At 42.8% G+C, this 18,381-nt stretch overlaps 1 protein-coding gene across 2 annotated transcripts in view; it reads left to right on the top strand.

The window, feature by feature from the left end:
* LOC144473285 (uncharacterized) overlaps nt 1-18,381 on the top strand; it is a 32,754-nt gene that overhangs the window by 12,195 nt on the left and 2,178 nt on the right. Inside the window, exons 1-5 of one of the 2 annotated variants that reach the window (XM_078187037.1) lie at nt 5,808-6,090; nt 9,370-9,478; nt 16,431-16,763; nt 17,163-17,395; nt 17,865-18,188. In XM_078187037.1, the coding sequence (XP_078043163.1) occupies nt 6,080-6,090; nt 9,370-9,478; nt 16,431-16,763; nt 17,163-17,395; nt 17,865-18,188 (1,010 nt within the window). In that variant the 5' untranslated portion in view covers nt 5,808-6,079. Of the gene's footprint in view, nt 1-5,807; nt 6,091-9,369; nt 9,479-16,430; nt 16,764-17,162; nt 17,396-17,864; nt 18,189-18,381 lie in introns of those variants that run through there. The other variant, XM_078187036.1, reaches the window with a different exon arrangement.

Here is an 18,381-nt window from a genome sequence, read left to right as displayed (position 1 = left end):
TATTTAATCCCGGCAGAGGAACACGGTGGAATTCATTACGGTCGATAATTCGTACATTTTTCAAACACGAACTGTTCATCGACTGCCTCGCTACCGGTTGCCTGCTATTTTCAGGCGGATTTATTTATTTATCCCGTGCAGCGGCGCGCTAAATTCCAAAGGCTTCATCGCTGGAAAACGTTCCCGCTAATGTTCGCACCGGGCTACCGGTTTATTGAACGCGTTAATCACGAATTTCGTGCGGTAGAGGGAGAAGTTTCACCATATTTGTTCGAGAAACTGCCTCTTTCCAACCCTCACAAAGTAGTTTATCGTAATCGGTATGTGCCACGTCGCATGCATCAGACTTTAATACATTTATCGAAGCTCGTTCCCAAATCGAGTCAACACTTTATTTTACTACTTAATAATAACAAGCTTATCGAGAACTGGATTATATGCGAAAGAAACACGATAATTTTCTTTTAAATAATGATTTCATTAATGTATCGTTACACGATATTAACCCAAATAATTTATTGAATTTAAAATAAAACTGTCGTTGCTTTATGTTAACTGTGTGTTAGTTTATGAGACTGACAAGACTGAATTTCTAAGTTTCTAAATGGAATTTCTAAGTAAGTTCTTTGTTAAGAAACTTCCAACTGTGATCTTTGATCTTAAATAAACTATTGGAAACTGTTCATAGATAAAGTGTTAAGTATACTAATTCTTCATGTTTCCTGTTAAAATGAAAGTCTTGAATGAAACGTACAAACTCGTACATGTTTATTCAAAATGTATATTTAACAATGATAGACGAGAAATTCGTGGAAAATGTCTTTGACTGCGATTCGGTTCGTAAACTAGTAGCAAGTATTCGTATTCTCATTTTTGCTAAAGATCTTACAATTGCTCTCGCAGCCCATTATTCTGGCCAGTGGGAACTACATAAACCTTCGGAGTGGTCCGATACAATAGCTCGACGAAGGAACACGGTTTCTCGGAGAATCTCGCTTTCGCTGGATGCTTCCTAGAGATGCGGGCCGCGTAAATAAGCGTTTCTTCGTGAAAAGGGAAACGCGCGCGAGCAATAAATATTTTTGTCAACAAGCGACGCCCGGTCTCCGCTCGTAAATCAGTCTCGGCCGTCCATGGAGAAATTGCATGTAAATCGGTTCGACGATTCTTGCCTGCAACGATTCGTTCGTTCACTTGTTCGTTCATTCGTTCGGCATTCAGTGGGCGTGCAAAGAGGATTTTCAGGCAACTTTCTAAGCCGTGTATCCCGGTGAAAGGGTTAATAACGCTGAATAACCGCGGCCGAAGGCGCGAACGACCGATCACAAAAGGGCTCGGCCTTCCCCCTTCGCCCCACCCTCCGTTTACTCCCCCGCACCCTTCCGTGTAGCCGCCATCCATCTCATTACTGCTTGAAAAGATCGGTCGATGGACGAGCACAAAAGGAACCGAAGACTCGTTTCCATTTCTCGGTCCGTTTTTAACCTACAGGGTGGCGAACGAATGCACGAACCTGTTGGGCACACCCTTCAGCGGGACCCTCGGTGTTTGAGATTATTTTTTACTGTGGGTAATCCGAAAATTTCGTCTCTTTCCCTTCAAATAGAAGAACTACAGCAAATTTTTCCCCAACTTAAGCCTTACGACTCGTTTTTATAGTTGCCGATTGACAACAGTTGTAAAAACGAGACACGAGACTTGAATCGTCGTAACCCCTCTTCACAAATTATCCATTTTTGTTTACAAGAACAAGGACAATTGGGAAGAATTTATTGTACATGCGTATTGGTGCATGTGCAATGTTAGATTTTGATTATGATGTTTATGATCTTTTGCAGTCCAATTGTATATTAACAGCATCATATTTTGGCAAAAAGAATTTTTTCAAATTTGAATTCTTGAAATTTATTTTGAATTTTGTATGAGTATCAATTTCACAAATACCCTTCTAATTTCTTGTAAAAGCCGAGTTTATTCATTTAAAAGGCCAGAACTTTCCAAAAATAACATTTATATATTAACCATTTGCACTCGAATGGTGACTTTGAGGCATCGCTAAATTTGTTCTATCATGTCTCAAAATAATTTTTATGTAGATAAAGCTTTGCTTTAGAAAAATGGTTAATTAGTAAAACTGTTTGTATGAATGACAGGAATCAATTTCGTATGCGTGAAAGTGCACTTTGTTACGTAGAATGGAAATATTGTAAATCGGAAAAATTATTTTAGATTTATGTGGAAATGACTTCGAGTGCAAGGGGTTAAAAGCTCGCTGAGAAAAGTGTATCGAGACAAATGGATCATATTTTGATGAAATAAACATCTTTCAATAAAATATACGAAGTTTTTACTATTCATTTAAAAATACATTTCATATGCAGCCAACTTAATAACTTCAGTTAACGAGTTCTTTCGCGCTAGATTTCATGTCGCATACCGTGGATGCGCATCGAAATGTATACATGAGCAGTCACGAATGACTAGCTTTCTAATGTCCATTTCTTTCGCTGACTGTTGCTTTTGTTAGCGATCTTAACGGTTCGCCGTACAGTTAAATTTTTACATCCATGCTTATGCACCTGAATTGAAAAATTCATTTCCCTAGCGGTACACCGAGCGCAGCGAACGTGATTAGGATCCGCAAGAAGAACGGCGATCGCTATGATAAATCTTGACCTTTCGGTCTATATTTTCATCGAATAAGCATTGCATGATCGAAGAAATTTGTATGCGCGATCATTAGACAGACTACGAGCTGATGAACATTTTGACGGATTACCTGCGAAAACGACGGTTCTTCAGAACGCGCCTTTCATTGTTCCTTACGAAACGCGTTAATTAACTTCCCGCGACCTTCAACTAACGGGCCATTGTTGTCTTTGATATTTTCGTTACTATGCCGTACGAAAACTGAAGAACGTGATTTCATTGACCGTATAACGGCGTCAGGCCTTGAAACGACCTGGAAGAAGTTACATTTAAGAAGGAAGTCACGTTCACGGTGAAGAATGTTCGGCACCGGGCGTTCTTTTATTACAGACTTTCATTTCGGGTGCACCTTGAATTCTTAATTCGCTTAATCACCTCTTTAACGCACCTTATTGAGCCGCGGTGGGCGTGCGGATGAGTAAAGGTGCAATTCATTGAAACACCTTGGCGTGTCTACGGTATGACGACAGCGTTTCGACTCATTGCCATTATTTAGTACTCGTCAAAAAATATTCAGCTTTGGAGAATGACTTTCCAATCTAAGAAAATTCGTTAAACTCTACAAAAATAAGATTCAAGTCCCGAAAAGTGTAACGTGGATATAATCTGTGATTTATTTATTATTTTATAATACGTATAGATACCGAACCGGCGCTGTTACAAAATAATCAAGGAAGCCTCGTTAACAGGTACAATGATGGATGGCAGAAAGACGAGCAACATGTTTATGAAATATCGATGCGTGTAAACGTGTAACCTCAAAGTAACGCAATAGTTTTATTTGCCCGGTGAGGCATGTGTGCGAGGGAACTCGTTTCCACGCTGACAACATTTTCTATCGCGTGATTAAGAACGGATCACGTGTAAGACGGATGGAAGAGCGTTCTCTATCGGTTGTTAAATATTTTCCACCGCTCCTATCCAGGGGACGAGATAACAGCGCGAAATAGGTTCGATCTTCCGCGCCTACTTTCCTTCTACGCTACAAATCCTTCCAATGAGGTCAACATGACCGAAACGAGCCGTCTCGAAGAGTTTACTATACCTTACCAAAGTATCAAAGAGCTAATACTTGTTCTTACCTGTCCGCTGTCCGTGTCTCTTACTTGTCACACCTGGTGCTTCCCAATTTTCATCTTAGAAACTACTTACCGGATTAACTTGACTCTCTTTTCGATTTAACCGCGAAAGATTGGCCTCAAACTTCAATCTCCTTTTAGTAACGGAATAAAATTAATTTCTAAACGTCATTTCTATTCAATTGTTCTCGTATTATGCACCATCAATACGTTTAAGGGACTTTTATAAGCAACCATACTTTCTTTTGTACAAATTTTATTCCTTTCTTTTCTGTCCATTATCGTTTCTTGTACTAAAGGGGTTCTCCTATGAATAAAATCATGAAGTGAATGAAATTCGCAATCGACTAAATAATGACTTAAAAGTCGCCTTAATTTAATCAAGAAGCTTTGATTTATCTAAGAAATGTGTCTTACTGATAGAATAACATTCGTACACCTCGAATTTATAAACAAATTTCGAAACTTAAAATTTACTAAATTTTTTATGTATCGCTTCATGGCTGATTTCAAACGTGTAATCTCTGATATCAATCGCGAGAAAAATCAGTCTAAGGACGAAACGATAAATCAACCCCAGTCAATGTCACCCCGGAAACCGGCGGAAGTGCTGCCCCACGACCCAGTTCATCCCAAGAAAGATCAATCGGCGTTCAGAATCAGAACTAGTCCACATCCGATCGATGAATCATGCTCGTCCACTTTCGAGCCAGACTCGATCGGGGCCATCTCGAATTTGAATAAAGTTTTGCGATCAGATCCGGAGCAGCGGACACGCTCGATCGACACGGTTGCAGCGCGCAGCCGTCCGGATCGAGGAACTCGATGACATTTTGTCAAAAAGGATCAACTTTCTCGCACCGATATCTACTGCATCTATGCTGCTTCCCAAATGTAGTATATCAAACACGAAAATCCAGTCACAGTATTTCGTTTCGAACATTTATTTTGTTCCCCTCAAACAATTTCTTTTATCGTCCTAGGAGAAAGTGCGATATTCGTACGTTGTTTGTCCGTAGGAATGAATTCATGCACTAAAAATATCAAAACTCCGAGACGGGGAGATCCCAGAAATAGGAGACAGAATTATTCGAATCAATGTAGAAAAGAATTTTAATCGTACAAGAATACGGAAAGAATATTCTTTTATTTTATAGGATTTTCGAGATCGATGGCATAGCAGTTAAAGTGTTACGTGCTATAATAATTATTTAGTCACTACACCATTAGTTGCATGTAATCGAACCATCTTAGCATTGATCCTATCAAATCGATCAAGTGAACAGGTTACACATATTTTAACTCGAAGCTGTTGAAATTATACAGACTATTTTCAATACCTTATGCAAGCCTACATTATGATCAAAACGGTGGTAAATCTGCATACATACAATCCTGTCATTATTTTGGGGCAATACAACACCAGTTACATTTGGTTTAACGTTAAATGGACAGTATATTCGGATTATTTGTGCCTTCGTTCTCGAGAAACTGAATTTAAACAAACCCTACCGTCAAAATAGCCGGTGTTACATTTTTCATCTTAAAATTACTGAATTTATTTTTCACATCTTAATTTAAGCATGCGTTATAACAAAAATGGTTCAGATATCTAGATAAATTCAGTGTTATCGTTCTTACAAAGTCGTCAATCGTTTTTAGTCTTTCATAAGTTTAATACATACCAAAGGACGCGAGCTCTGACCTGCCCATATTAACCAGAATCGCCTATACCTTGAAGCTCGCTTCTTCTGTGTACACTATACTGCACAGCGATGCATCGTCATCTACTCGAAAGTGTCTGCTTCGCGTGGATTAAAAGTTACATAAAAAAGTGATGAAATGTTTTCGATCCGTCACACGTCGCAGCTATCGATTGCAAGCGTGTCGCAGTCAGCCGGATCCGTCACCTTCGCGAACGCGCTAGAATTACATCAGACAGGTTCTGCCGACGGAGAGGATGCTGGGAAACTGGGTCTGGAAGGGTGCGTCGGGCCTCAGAAGGCACGGTAAGGACATAGTCGGCCGGAAGCCTTTCGAGGGATCGATTCGTGGATCGACTCGCGGATCGGCTCGTGGATCTCTTTGCCGCGCGTCTTTGGATCGTGAAAGCGAAAGTTCCGAGAGCCGGAGAACGGGCCTGGCGTGCACGAGTGCGAGCTGGGTCGAAGAGAAAAAGAGGCGGAGAGAGGAAGTTTCGGGGACTAGAGGGCCCGAGGAGAACGTCCGGCCCCGGAGAAATCGACCAGAGAGAGGATCCGAGCGCAGAACAGGCGAAGGAGCTGGCCACCATGACCGAAAGGTCGGATCTCGTTGCTTTTCAAGCTCGTTCTACCTTCTATCTCGCCTGGATTCCATTCCGTGGGACCCAGTCGCGTTTCCGGTTTACAAACAAGAGATTATCATCCTGGGACCGCGAGGTGGCTCATAGGCAAATGACGCCGGCAATCTTGCGCTCAGTGAGAACACAGATTTGTTTTCGGGATTGTTGTCGGCGCTGACGATTCGCGAGGTGCTCGATGCCGCCCCGTGTATGCTAATTTACTTTGTGGTAATTAAGAGAACGTGTCTCGTCTTCGTGAAACTACTTTGCGAAATCTATCTTATTTTGCTGAACGACGGCTTGAGAAAACGCGATGCAGTCGTTAGTCATTTCGTATACATTGGCGAGCACTATAAATAAAGAAATATCCACTCATCGCAGAAAGTGTGTTGAGAGCTTTTCAAACACGATAATTTGTTCTAAAATCAAATAATTTCATTCTTTTTGAGATGTTCCCCCAATCAGTTTGTTAGAAAATAAGTAAGAAAATTTTCTTTAGATTGCAGTTGGTAGGAATTATACAAAAATCAAAAAATGCGTTTCGGTAACTTCATATGTATAGTAAAAATTTAATTTACATCAGGTGACAAATCAGGTAACTAATTTGTCTAAGTTGTAAACATTCGTTATAGTCTCAGATAAAAATAGAGAAACATAATTTCTTCCTCATTTCAGCCAATTGCAATCTGAACACATTTTGTTTACTCATTCTCTAGGAAACTAGTTAGACTAACAACCTAAACAGAATCAAGTCATTTGGACCAATTTTACAAAAATTATTTCGCTTGAAAAGCTATCAACTTATTTCCCGCGGCGATCGGATAATATAATAACTTCTTTAATATAGCACCACATGATTTGATTTTGCTTTGAGATGTTAGACCTACTAGTTTGTTAGGGAATGAGTATACAACAATTTCTAGAGTGTGAATTTCATTCATTTATAATAAAAATGGATAGATGAAATTTATGAAGAAATAGAAAATAGAAAAGAAATTCCTGTTTCACTGATGTATATTGCAATTGAAAAACATCAATTTTTATTTTGCATAGAAATTCTTCTAATATGCATACTGAAAATCTCATTGAAATCGGTTGACGTCAATACGGGCTGTTAATATTTAAAGTACGTGAAAGTAGCAGCTTTTAACGACCAAAGGTATGGTAATTTTATATCTTTCTGTTACTATGACTTTACTTCGCGTCCATCGATTTTCATGAAATTGTCAGCATGTCTAAAAGTTACCGAGATCAGCAAAACGCATTTTTCATATTTTCGTTATAGCTCCGGATAAAAAAAAATTGAAAAAGCACAATTTTTTTAATTTTGTCAATATCTCAAACAATTGCAGCGTAAAAAATTTCTGTTTACTTATTCTCTGACGAACTAGTGGATCCAACATCCCAGAAAGATTCAAGTTACTGTGCAAATATACTCGTGGCATCGAAAGCCGTAGTCTCGGGCGTTTTTCAACTGGGCGGTGCGGCGTTATTGGATAATTGATAGCTGCTGGCGACGCAGTTTAATTAGACTCTTTCGAAAGCTACGAATAACTCGGACTGGAAACTGTGTGTGTCAGAATTCTTAAAGCTTCATCCGGCGAGCCCTCGATTATCTGTGCAATCACCTCTGCTGCGTCGCCGTAGGAACATTACTCGCGATGATCATTTTCTTGCGGACATAATCGCGTACCGTTTCACCTTTCTTGCAATAGCAATCGTCAAATTGTTTCCTCTTTATCGTGTTTTGCCGTGGCTCGTACGTGCCTCGCGTTTCTGGCCGAGGAAATTGCGCATGGTTCGACCGTGGACATATGTGCGCGTTCATGGCACCCGTGAATTATTATATCAACGCGCGGTAGCAACGCGTGTAAGACTTATTTTTCAGCTTTTCCGATACGTGTCGATCCACGAGCGGGAGAAATACAAAAGCTCGAATATTATCAGGTGCATGCACATTTCGATCTAAAGCCAAAAGTGGGAGAAATGCATTCTGCTGTACTATCAGCGCTGCTTTCGTCGAGTATCTCGGTCGCCATTTTTGTACTGCTAACCTTTATCACAATAATTAATCTTATCTTATCGTTGTCGAGTGTCCGCCTATGGCTGTTACCGCTTAGCTGCCAAAAACCAATCCAAGACCGTTACGCAACCTGCGGTCCTTGACTCCTCGAGCGTAAATATTTTCGCCCCTGGCGTTCAGGATGTAATGTCCACTTTCAATACCACCTAATCGACGGCTTAAACAACGTATAGCAGACGTTCTTTTCGCAATAAAAATTTGCCCAAATCGAACGTGAATACATTCTACCACAACGTGCACGAAAATATATCAATGCCATGAACAATAAATACGGATCGAATAACCTTCCGCCGTGATTAATCTGGCTATAAAATTTGCAGTCGAGATCGCTGTATTGCGGAATTTGTGCGATTACAGCGGATTCCAAAGTGCAGAACTCTACAGACCAGCAACGATAGCACGGTTAAACATTTTCATGTCACACGATTGAAATATACATCTATCGACAGATTAATTTGCATGCAGTGCATACCTGCGACGTAACGATGCAACTGTCGACATTTTTTGCAGGAATTTCTGTAAAAATGTCGTGAATCTCTGATATGATTTTAATCAGTTAAAGATAACTTATCGGAATTCTTCAATTCTTCTAATCTGTCTTTCGTTTTATATGACATCTGTTTATGTTGCTATAAATGTATCAAATCCGCAGTGAATATTCACCAAACATCAGAATGAAAGAGAAGTTCGTTTCCCTACATAATTCTTCGCAGCAAAATATAATTTTAAGTATCATTGAATTTAAATTCGATCATTTCCTCGTGTTCTAAAGGTGAAAAATATCAAGAAGGCATAGAGATCCGACATGAATGCAAAACCCCCGAAGCTTCGCTGTGCAAAGTTTCGAACGGAGAAGTTTACAAAGATCGTCATGTTCTCATAGTGTCGGAACTTTTCATCGTGCCGATGTACTGCCACAAAGGCCTCGGATCGTGCAAATAGCTTTTTTTCCTGGGAGCGTGACTCCAGGGAAAAAAAAGCGACCGTCGGTTCCCATAAAACTCGTTCGATCGGTTTCCGGGTCCGCGTCCTTTGCGCTCGAACACGGTCCGAGGCTGATTGCATATCCGCGGAGCGGATCAGAGCGGAGCAAAGCGGAGCCACGTGCTCCAAAATTACGTAAAGCTTGGATCAAGAGTTGGTTGACACTCCATGGACATTTTTTGTGTTCGCAGGTTTGTGTTGTTCAAGCGCCACTACGACAAATACGTCGCCCTGGCTGCAAAATACGAGGAAGCGAAGGGGATCGCGTATTACCTGGAAGAACGGTATCATGAAGTCAAGGTACGTAGAAAACGGATTACCGATCTTTGCTGGCCGGAGAGGAAGCCTCGTAAATAAAGCCTGGCCACGCTAATTGAGCGGATACAGCGATCGGCGCAATCTAATCGCCGTATCGCGCGATTCCCGTAATTCTCAAAATACTCCTATTTCCACTGGAATCATTCTGGGAACGAGCCAATCTGCGTGTTAATTATTTCACGCGATGACCGACAGTTCCTTCGTTTCCATTTAAATAATTCGCTGACATTTGATGGACTGAATCGTAATAAGTTGAAACGGTCTCTCGGAATTTCCATCAACGATCATTTAAAAAGTTCACAGTTTGTTGCAGACAATACTGATTGCCGAATACAGCTTAGAAATAGATACATCGTCCTCCGAACGAAAATTAGATAGAATTGATCGAACGATTACGAAAAATATAAAACAAAAGGTGTATTACGTAGCGTCGGAGGTGCGAACATCCCATTAGCCATTGAAACGTGGTAAATTCGTTAGCCTGGGAAAGATCTTCGTTTCCTCTCTATTGCTCCGGATTACGTGTACGGTTAAAGTAGAATATGTCGCAAGATTAGACATCGGATACGTCGAAACGGAGGCACGTAAATGCTGAAACGCGACGAAGCCAAAAAAGCGACGTCGATCGTTGGCTGTGCTCTTGTGTCCCTTCTCTCTCTCTCTCTCTCTCTCTCTCTCTCTCTGCCTCTATCTCTCTCTGTCACTCGCACGTTGTTTTCCTCTCACTTCTTCTTCGAAGAGAAAGACTGCGAGTGCCGCCGTTGCTGTAAACGTCGTCGATTTCGTAAACTCGGATAAAACGGTCGCCGAGACAATTATACAATGTACAAAACTCCTGTTGGACTATTTAGCGACGAATCTGAAAGCGTTGGCAACGATCCTTGAGCCAAACTCGAACTGAACCTCTGTGACTTCAACACAACTGGGAAACTGGACTGTGCAACTGCGTTTTTATCGAAGCTCAAACTTTCACGGGCCTACATGGAAAATCGAAATTCTGCTGCTTTACGTTAAATCACGCCCGTTCATCGTGTCCCACAAACTTTGTCCACTTAAATAACTTGGTTATGTGGGACACAATATACATTCAATCGATGTTGCATCGATTGGCCATCGAAATGATCTTTAAAAAAAATCTCACTCGCTAAAAAATAAGTTAATCCAGCGAGCGAAATACAATCTTCCAGTCTCATTAAAGAATAATACAAAAGTAAAGTCACGTCCGCTAAAAGGTTCCAATGATTTTCTGTACGTAATGCAGACTCGCAGCCGCGACAGTTTCCAAGATATTCGACTGCAGCTTCGTGCATACTGGCGCAGCACGTGACTCGCATTGTTTTTGGACGCTAATTGTCCGCATTCAACGTCCGCCAACGAAAATACCCTTTGAAAATCGCGACGAATGCACAAACGCGGCGAGAAAACGCAACAGTGACGAACAATGGAGCGAAAAGACAGATAAAACGTCGTAGACAATGGGAAGCTCCGGAATTAACGTGCGACGAATCCCAACCGATTTTCGAGCGGGGACCCTTTCGTTCCAATTCGGCGAAACCGGCTCGCAGAAACTCGCGCGAGTGCCGCGTAATGGTGCAATTAATTCACGACGACGATTGCGGAGACGCGAGACAGCTCTTCCGCGATCTCGTTAGTTTGCGCGATCGTTATCCGAGGACTGCGTGCTTCGTTTCTGACGGCCGCCGCGCTCCCGTCCCATAAACTTAATATTATAATAGTGAAACCGAGCCGTGGTGTGATATTTCAGCGATCGAGGTGAAAATTATTGGGTTTAGATAACGATCCAGGTGTTTAAAGTCACATTAGAGGAGAGGCTAATCGGATTTGACAGCGGTGCCAAGATCCGTCCGAATTTGCTAATTTATTCATCGTCAATTAGCTCAATTAATCGTTAGACTGCGAATTTCCGTGCTAAATGTAAATCTACATCGACCGCTGCAAGAAGCGTGGATCGGGACAGAAATGTATGTTGCTTCTGAATGATTTCAATTATTCGAAAGTAATACTTATGTACTTCCGACGCGTTTCCCGATTCGCAATGATAAAATTTACAGTCCAGTGATCAGATACTTTTAAACGATGATGTATACATCGTGTTAACATGTATCGGGGAATAAATCGCCGGTGGATCGTTCGTATTCTTGATTAATCGCGACTGCGTGATAAGTCATGGTCGAAGAATCATCCAATTAACTATGGTTCAATTTAATGGGTCGTCGCGGTAATTACATTAACGCGGCAGGCCTATTTTTAGCTGACCACTAGGGTAGGGCTGCGACTGGTGCATCGTCAATCGAGATAAGGGTTGAGAACTGCATGCATCACGAGCATGCATCGGCCCGTCGCTCTATGCACCTTGATTTTCTCGCTTTTTCCGCGTTCGCTCACCGACGATCGGAAGCTGCGCGACTCTAGAAGGAGAAATCTCCCTCCCACGCGCCGCTAAAGGTCTCGAGTGTTTTTCTGGGGCTTTCGCACGCTCTTCGCGGAGAAATTTGATAGCGATTCTGTTCCGTGGAAACGGAGGCCGCAAGCGCACGCTAACATGGTTAACCTAATCCAGATTAAACAAAGATTTGTTCGATGCATTCGATACCCCGCGTCAACTATAGAATTACTCGGGGAAATTCCACCGCTGCTAGGAACTTACAAAAATCGGATTTCTCCTTTTCTCTCAAGCTTTGTAACGAGTCTAGAAACTCGGTAAGAGAATGGTAAATATGTCTGAATCCACGAAGGAGAATGTTGGGTCACAAGAAAATTGTAAGGCGAGTCATAAAATTGCGAGGCCTATGGAAACAGGATTGATTCCCAGGAGGAGGCACTTAAAACAGTTCATACAGTTGTGAATAGAAGATACTGGACAGTTCTGCAAAGGCAAGAGTTAAGCGGGAATTCGCGTCTCTTATTACAGCTTATTAATGAGGACAATGGTATAAAGACGATTGCAAACGACGGCAGAATCGTTTATTATAATAATGGCAAACAAGAATCTACTTTTCGAAAGAATAGAAAGAAGAATATACCGCCGAGGAAACTGCACTTACTTTCCGGTCGACCTAATATTACTTCACAACGAGTCGCGCAGCATTATAGACGGCGGCTTCAATGTATACCTCCAGGTTTCCCGGGTTTTATGACACGTCAATTACCATTCAGGTTAATCCTCAAGATCCTCCTTCCAAGGCATAGTGCTTCGAGTACCGCTTCACAAATAAGTTGACAAAAACGAAGGCAAAGGCGCCGAGGGTCCCAAAAAAGAAATGAGGCACGGAGCCGTCGAGAACCGAACGGTACCTGTGTTGCCTAAACAGTGTCCCTTTTTAATTGTTCAAGGATTGACCTGGACTCGTAATCCTGGCCCAAGAACTTCTTTTTACAGTCGTTATGAACAGGGTAATTTTAGCCTAATAAGCTGCCTGGACAGTATTTACGATCCGTATTCTTCTTTTTACAATCGTCGGCCTCTATTATCCACATCTTGCATTTTCACGATTATGATAACATGCGTACCTTCCTATACTCTACATTTTCATATTATACGATTCAAATATATTGCGCATAAAAAAGTAGTAGACCGTTGCTTTAGATATCGAAAATGTATGTTTCATTGCTAGATTACTGTTCGCTCAGAATAGTGGACAGCTAACCGAGAAATTTCAAGGATCTAAAAAGATATTTTAGCGCAACATTTAGTTTTGTATTATAACTTTTAACACATTGTATGCGGGAAACGTACTAGTACGTTTTCTGACGATTGATACTTGATACTTACGGTTGTTATTTATATATTTCTATTTATATATTTGTTTATTTATATCAACATAAAATACGAAAAGTTGGTTAAAAAATTAAGTAACTTTCGATCTATTGAGATTTAACTGAATAACTAAATTTACGCGCAAAACGCCCGCTCCCGGTACAATTCCGCTGCAAAATGTACCCGCACACAATGTGTTAACTGTAGACCTACCGAGTTGGTCGAATGATCGGTTTTACATTTTTTGTCAAGTTAGTGAGATTGTAAAGACTTTCATTGAAAAAAATGGTGCAAAATCTAAATAAATGCAGTCTTATTACCGCTGTAAAGCAACACGCGTGAGATACTTTTAGAGCACAGTAGATTTAGTGTTGAAAATATGATAGAATGCCAGAGTTATTCGCAAACGATGGACAAATCGGTTGATAGGAAACTTGGAGGGACGCCTGTACGGGGCGAAGCCTTTGCAGAAGGGTCGCGTTGGACTCCTGGTGCCTTGTTCCTCGGCGTGGCACCAGTTTCCCCTTGGCCTTCTACCGGCGGCCACTTGTATGTCTGCTTATCTGTCTCGAACCGCAGGATTTGCTCGCGGCCAGCAAAACCAGACCGTCGAGCCGGGAATCGCGTCTTGCAAGGGGAAAAAACGCAGGACTGGCGAATCGGTTACATTTCGTTACTCTGCTTTTCCTTCTGCGGTCTTGCGTCTTGTCTTTCGACGTGTCTCCGATCCCTACCCCTTTGTTCACTCCCTCTCTTGCTCTTCCTTTTTCCTCGTCGGAGACTTTCTTCGGTTTCCTGGCGGTCGTTTCCGTTCCGCCCGCGAAACTCTTCGCTGTCTGCTCCGATCCAGCCCGAGGATGGCGTTCATCAACCTCTCGAGGCTGGCTTACCCACCTAAGTTGACCTACAATGCGGCATCTAGCACGGTGCTGCTTGAGACTCGAGTGGATTAAGGTGGGTCCACACCTGGGCTAATGCGAAACGATCGCGAGACACCTTCAAGGACCGTGTCCGAACAGTACCAGCTCCCTTTAGGAAACGAGTCGATTGAAATCCTTTCGTAGCTGCCGATTCTTAGTACTTCAGAACATTCGCGTATCCAGTAGAATAAGTGATGTATAACAGAACTACATATACAGAGAAAAATATATACAATGGTAGTGGTAATCCGAGGTGGCAACCTCGCGGTCCGGTTTCTGCTTTTGAACTGAAAAATCCGTGGGCCTTCGTCGCCAACGGCTCACCCTCATAAAGGGCCATAATACAGTTCGCTGGGCCTGTTTTCCATCGGTAGTCATCGTTGAAATTCCAACAGTTATCAATTTTTAAGGATTCACGCGTTTATAACTAAAGTAAGCGCATGCTTCCTTCAATACTAAAATTATTGAAGGATGAAAGAAGCTCGAAGAAAGGTGGAGGCAATCGGTGTGGATTCACCTTAATCAGGAGGCGCAGCACGCCGATTGATTCCTGGTCGTTTTGTTCGGAGCTGTGTTAACTCGAGCCAGACGTGGGCCGCCGTCGATGGGCACAGTCTAGGAGTCTAGGAGGATCGTACCGCTCAATGACGACCTGTTTGCGCTCGCAGACTTCGCATCGCGATGATTAATCGTAAATCGTTTACGCAATCAAACGAACAAGTTTCTCGTAATTCCGAGAGGACGCACGGCGATGACGCGTCGATTTTCTTGATCTATTAACTATTCCACAAGGTGAGATGATAAAGAGCACACCTTTTAACCTTTCGGAAACTGTGACAAGAAAATCGGCGCATCCCTAGTGTCCTAAATACTTCGTACATTATTTAACCGTTCTCAAATGTTCATAATTGAGATCATGATATTTGGAAGAAATACGATTCATGTAACTTTCACCGTTAAAGCAACGAAAATGATTAAAGTCGAGAGTTGGACTGATTTCCTTCGAAATCGAATTTCTTGACATGGTTTTCAAATCCGTGTTCGTATCATCTGTTGGCTAGCTGTAGCGTATAATCCACGACTCGATTGCCATCGGATCAACCTGCACAGACGCCCGCAGACACGATGACGCAAACTTGATTTAATTGCACGTTAGTCGCGCGTTTCGATTGGCATGGCTTGGCGGTGCGTTTGGATGATTCATCGGGCAAAAATACGCGGATACGCTTACGCGATCCGCAAAACGCTTCCGAGAGGACCGTTCGGAACAATGGAATCCACGGGTTGAACCGGCGCGGTGCGGCAGAGGCCTTTCTCGCATGCAAACATCCGAGCGCGCAGCCGTTTCTTCCTCGAGGAGAGCAGACGCGGATGCATTTCGACGCAGCGGCCATGAAATTAGATGCAATGCTGGATACGCGTTCTCTACCATCCGCTTTTTTAATTGGGTCTATTAACTCGGTTAACTCGCGGTTCGGATTCGTTCGCGGCCAACACGGTTGACAACCGTTGGCCACTGATAACGATAGCTCGAGATTTTCGTGTCAGCTCTAAGGTTACGTCAAAGAACCGTCGCCCGGCGCTATCTTTCACGCGATATCTAATCACGAATGATAAGCATTTCTTCGATTTTTCTACTGACTTTCCTGTACCCAGGCTCTCCCGATCAATGGTTAAATATTGTCAGGAATAATATTGAACCACGCGAAGGTGATCGCTATACCGGAAGTCGACGGCGTACGGTCTTGTCCTTGGCGAAGGAGTTGTTGGAAATACGAAACATTTGATAACTTGGAAACACTCTGCTATATTATATACCTGAATTTAGAAACTTTCCGATCGTTGTTTCAGCAGAATGATACTGCCAACGGTGGCGTTTGCAATTCGCGAACTAGGCGAGGTCGTCTAAGAAAATGAAGTCATGCTCATTACGAGGTCACATTGCAAATGGTACTCTTGTTAGACGATACGATTTAGGAACTGGGTCGTGTCTCGACGACGTCTTTCGTTATCAGACTGCGGAAGCTTGCAAAGTTTCGCATTATTGCTCGTCGCACGTTGTTATAAACAGTTTGTGGAACCTTGGGAAAGTGTTCGAGTTTTCGGAGAACACTCAAATCTACTAAAAGATTGGCATTTGAACGAAAATTATAGATCTTGCTGCATACAGAGAAATATATAAGATTGAAAAGGCAGTAGAAACTTGATTTTCTGATGGTTCGATTTTATATTGCAGGCTGAGAGGGACAAGCTGGAGGAGAATCGACGCGCCCTGGAGAAGCGGCTGGAGGGTTGCGAATCGGAGCTTCGCGGCAAGGAGGACGAATTATTTCTGCAGCTGGAACGAAGCCTGCGACTCGAGGAAGAAGCGGAAAGAGCGAAGAGTGAACGGGACAGCTGCGCAGCGGCACGGGACCTACTGGACAGACAGCACGAGGTGGCTTTGCGTCGGCTGCAGATGCAACTGGCGCAGAACGAGATTACGAGACAGACTCTCGAACGAGCACGACAGGATGTCGTCAGGCAGGCCACGGTGATTCGCGCTGAGCGGGATGCTTTCGAGAGAGAGGTAAAAATAAGGCCACTGTTTTCGATAAGTGACCGACCAGCCTTTATCGAGATCGATTAGCTGTGAATGCACCAGTCTCTCTCCTTAATCGCGCTTTGTCCGGCACATTGTGATCCCATCCTCATCCCCCTCGTGCTTAAACTGCTACTATAGTAATGAGCAATTTGCGAATTATCGTACGAATTTCCACCAGTAAAGCACGAAATGACTGAAATCAGTTAAAAAATTTTAAATCCAACCTTATCCTAACTCATGCTCAATTAAATATTCTTCGGGAAGGTCGGTCGGTGCAACTGCATTAAGTCCCGTTCATTCCTCTACCCTACAGCTTATTTCTTGACAAGTTAAAGTACTTTATATTTTTCCTGGCGTAATGAGTTTGTTATTTTCTATTTCTAGAATGAAGTGCTGAAAGAGAAGCTACGTGTGGAGCAGGGCGAATTAGGAGAAGAGAGACGCAGAAGGGAGGAAGGTGTCGCAGCCCTGACCCGGGAGGCGATCACGCTGAGACACGCTGCAAGGCATCTGCGAGCAGCGACAATTCACGCCACGTCGTGCCGCCGTCGTCGCCGGTGTTCCGTTTGTTTGTACGCGCGTCGCACTTTCGCGGAGATTGATGACTATCGCGACGAGTAGGTTCCTTCATCCTTCTCATTTTTTTCCAGTACCGCGCGACGCTTCTGGAGTTCTCCGCGTGAAAATATTCGCCTTTACCCTGCACCGGTTCATTGCGAAAAGCGTTAGAAAATGGCAAAAAGATTGATGGGCTTACATACGAATTCAGAAACTCTTTAGAATATTAATATTATTACATATGTAACACAGCGCATAAGCATAAAGCGCCTTGTTAACAAATAGAATATCGCGCTCAACTCTCCGGTTTTCTAACTTCGGCAAAATGACCGCAGCGAAATCGTATATTATAACGTGTTATGGGAAACAGGAACATTATGGAAGCCAACGAAACGTAGGAATTGATGTTGTACTAGTATAATGGGTAATAAATTGCCACGTAGAACTTCAGAAGCGATCCAACTGGAGAGCAGTTAGCACGAGTACCAGTCTGAGCTAAAAGCTAAATTAAACCTTTGAACATTTCAGCGGCAATCTTTTCAAGTGCCTTCAAGCGCCGCTGCACGATTTGCGCACCTGGTTCCGACCCAGCGTGACGCCGACATCGACAACGTCAACGTCGCGTGTACAGAGGACCAATTCGCCGTTGGCCGACAGAGAAATAAGCTTCATTGACGATTCTAGCGTGGACAGCAGCGCGGTTGGTAGCAACCGTAGTAGTAGCAGCACAACCAGCAGCAATAGTGCTTCGGACGACGAAGCGTACCCCAGCACACCAGTCGCTGAAATCTCACTGTCTTCGGCCAATTCTAGTGCTCCAGCCACGGCTAGAGCCTTCTCGTCCGATTCAGGGTACGTAATCTCGATCTCTTACACCTAACTCGACGAAGCAGTATGGATAAAAAAGTGTTAGACAAGAACGTGTATAATCAGTCGACGAAAATATGGCACAAGGACATAGGTATAGTCCGCGTATAACAGGTAGATGGGATTTTTTCGTGGACAGGCAATGCATGGTTGAACATTGTGTTAACACAAAATTTTC

This window comes from Augochlora pura, chromosome 7, assembly GCF_028453695.1.
Source record: "Augochlora pura isolate Apur16 chromosome 7, APUR_v2.2.1, whole genome shotgun sequence".
NCBI classification, from domain to species: domain Eukaryota; kingdom Metazoa; phylum Arthropoda; class Insecta; order Hymenoptera; family Halictidae; genus Augochlora; species Augochlora pura.
The sequence above is the reverse complement of the archived record's forward strand: the minus strand, read 5'-3'. Positions and strand labels throughout refer to the sequence as shown.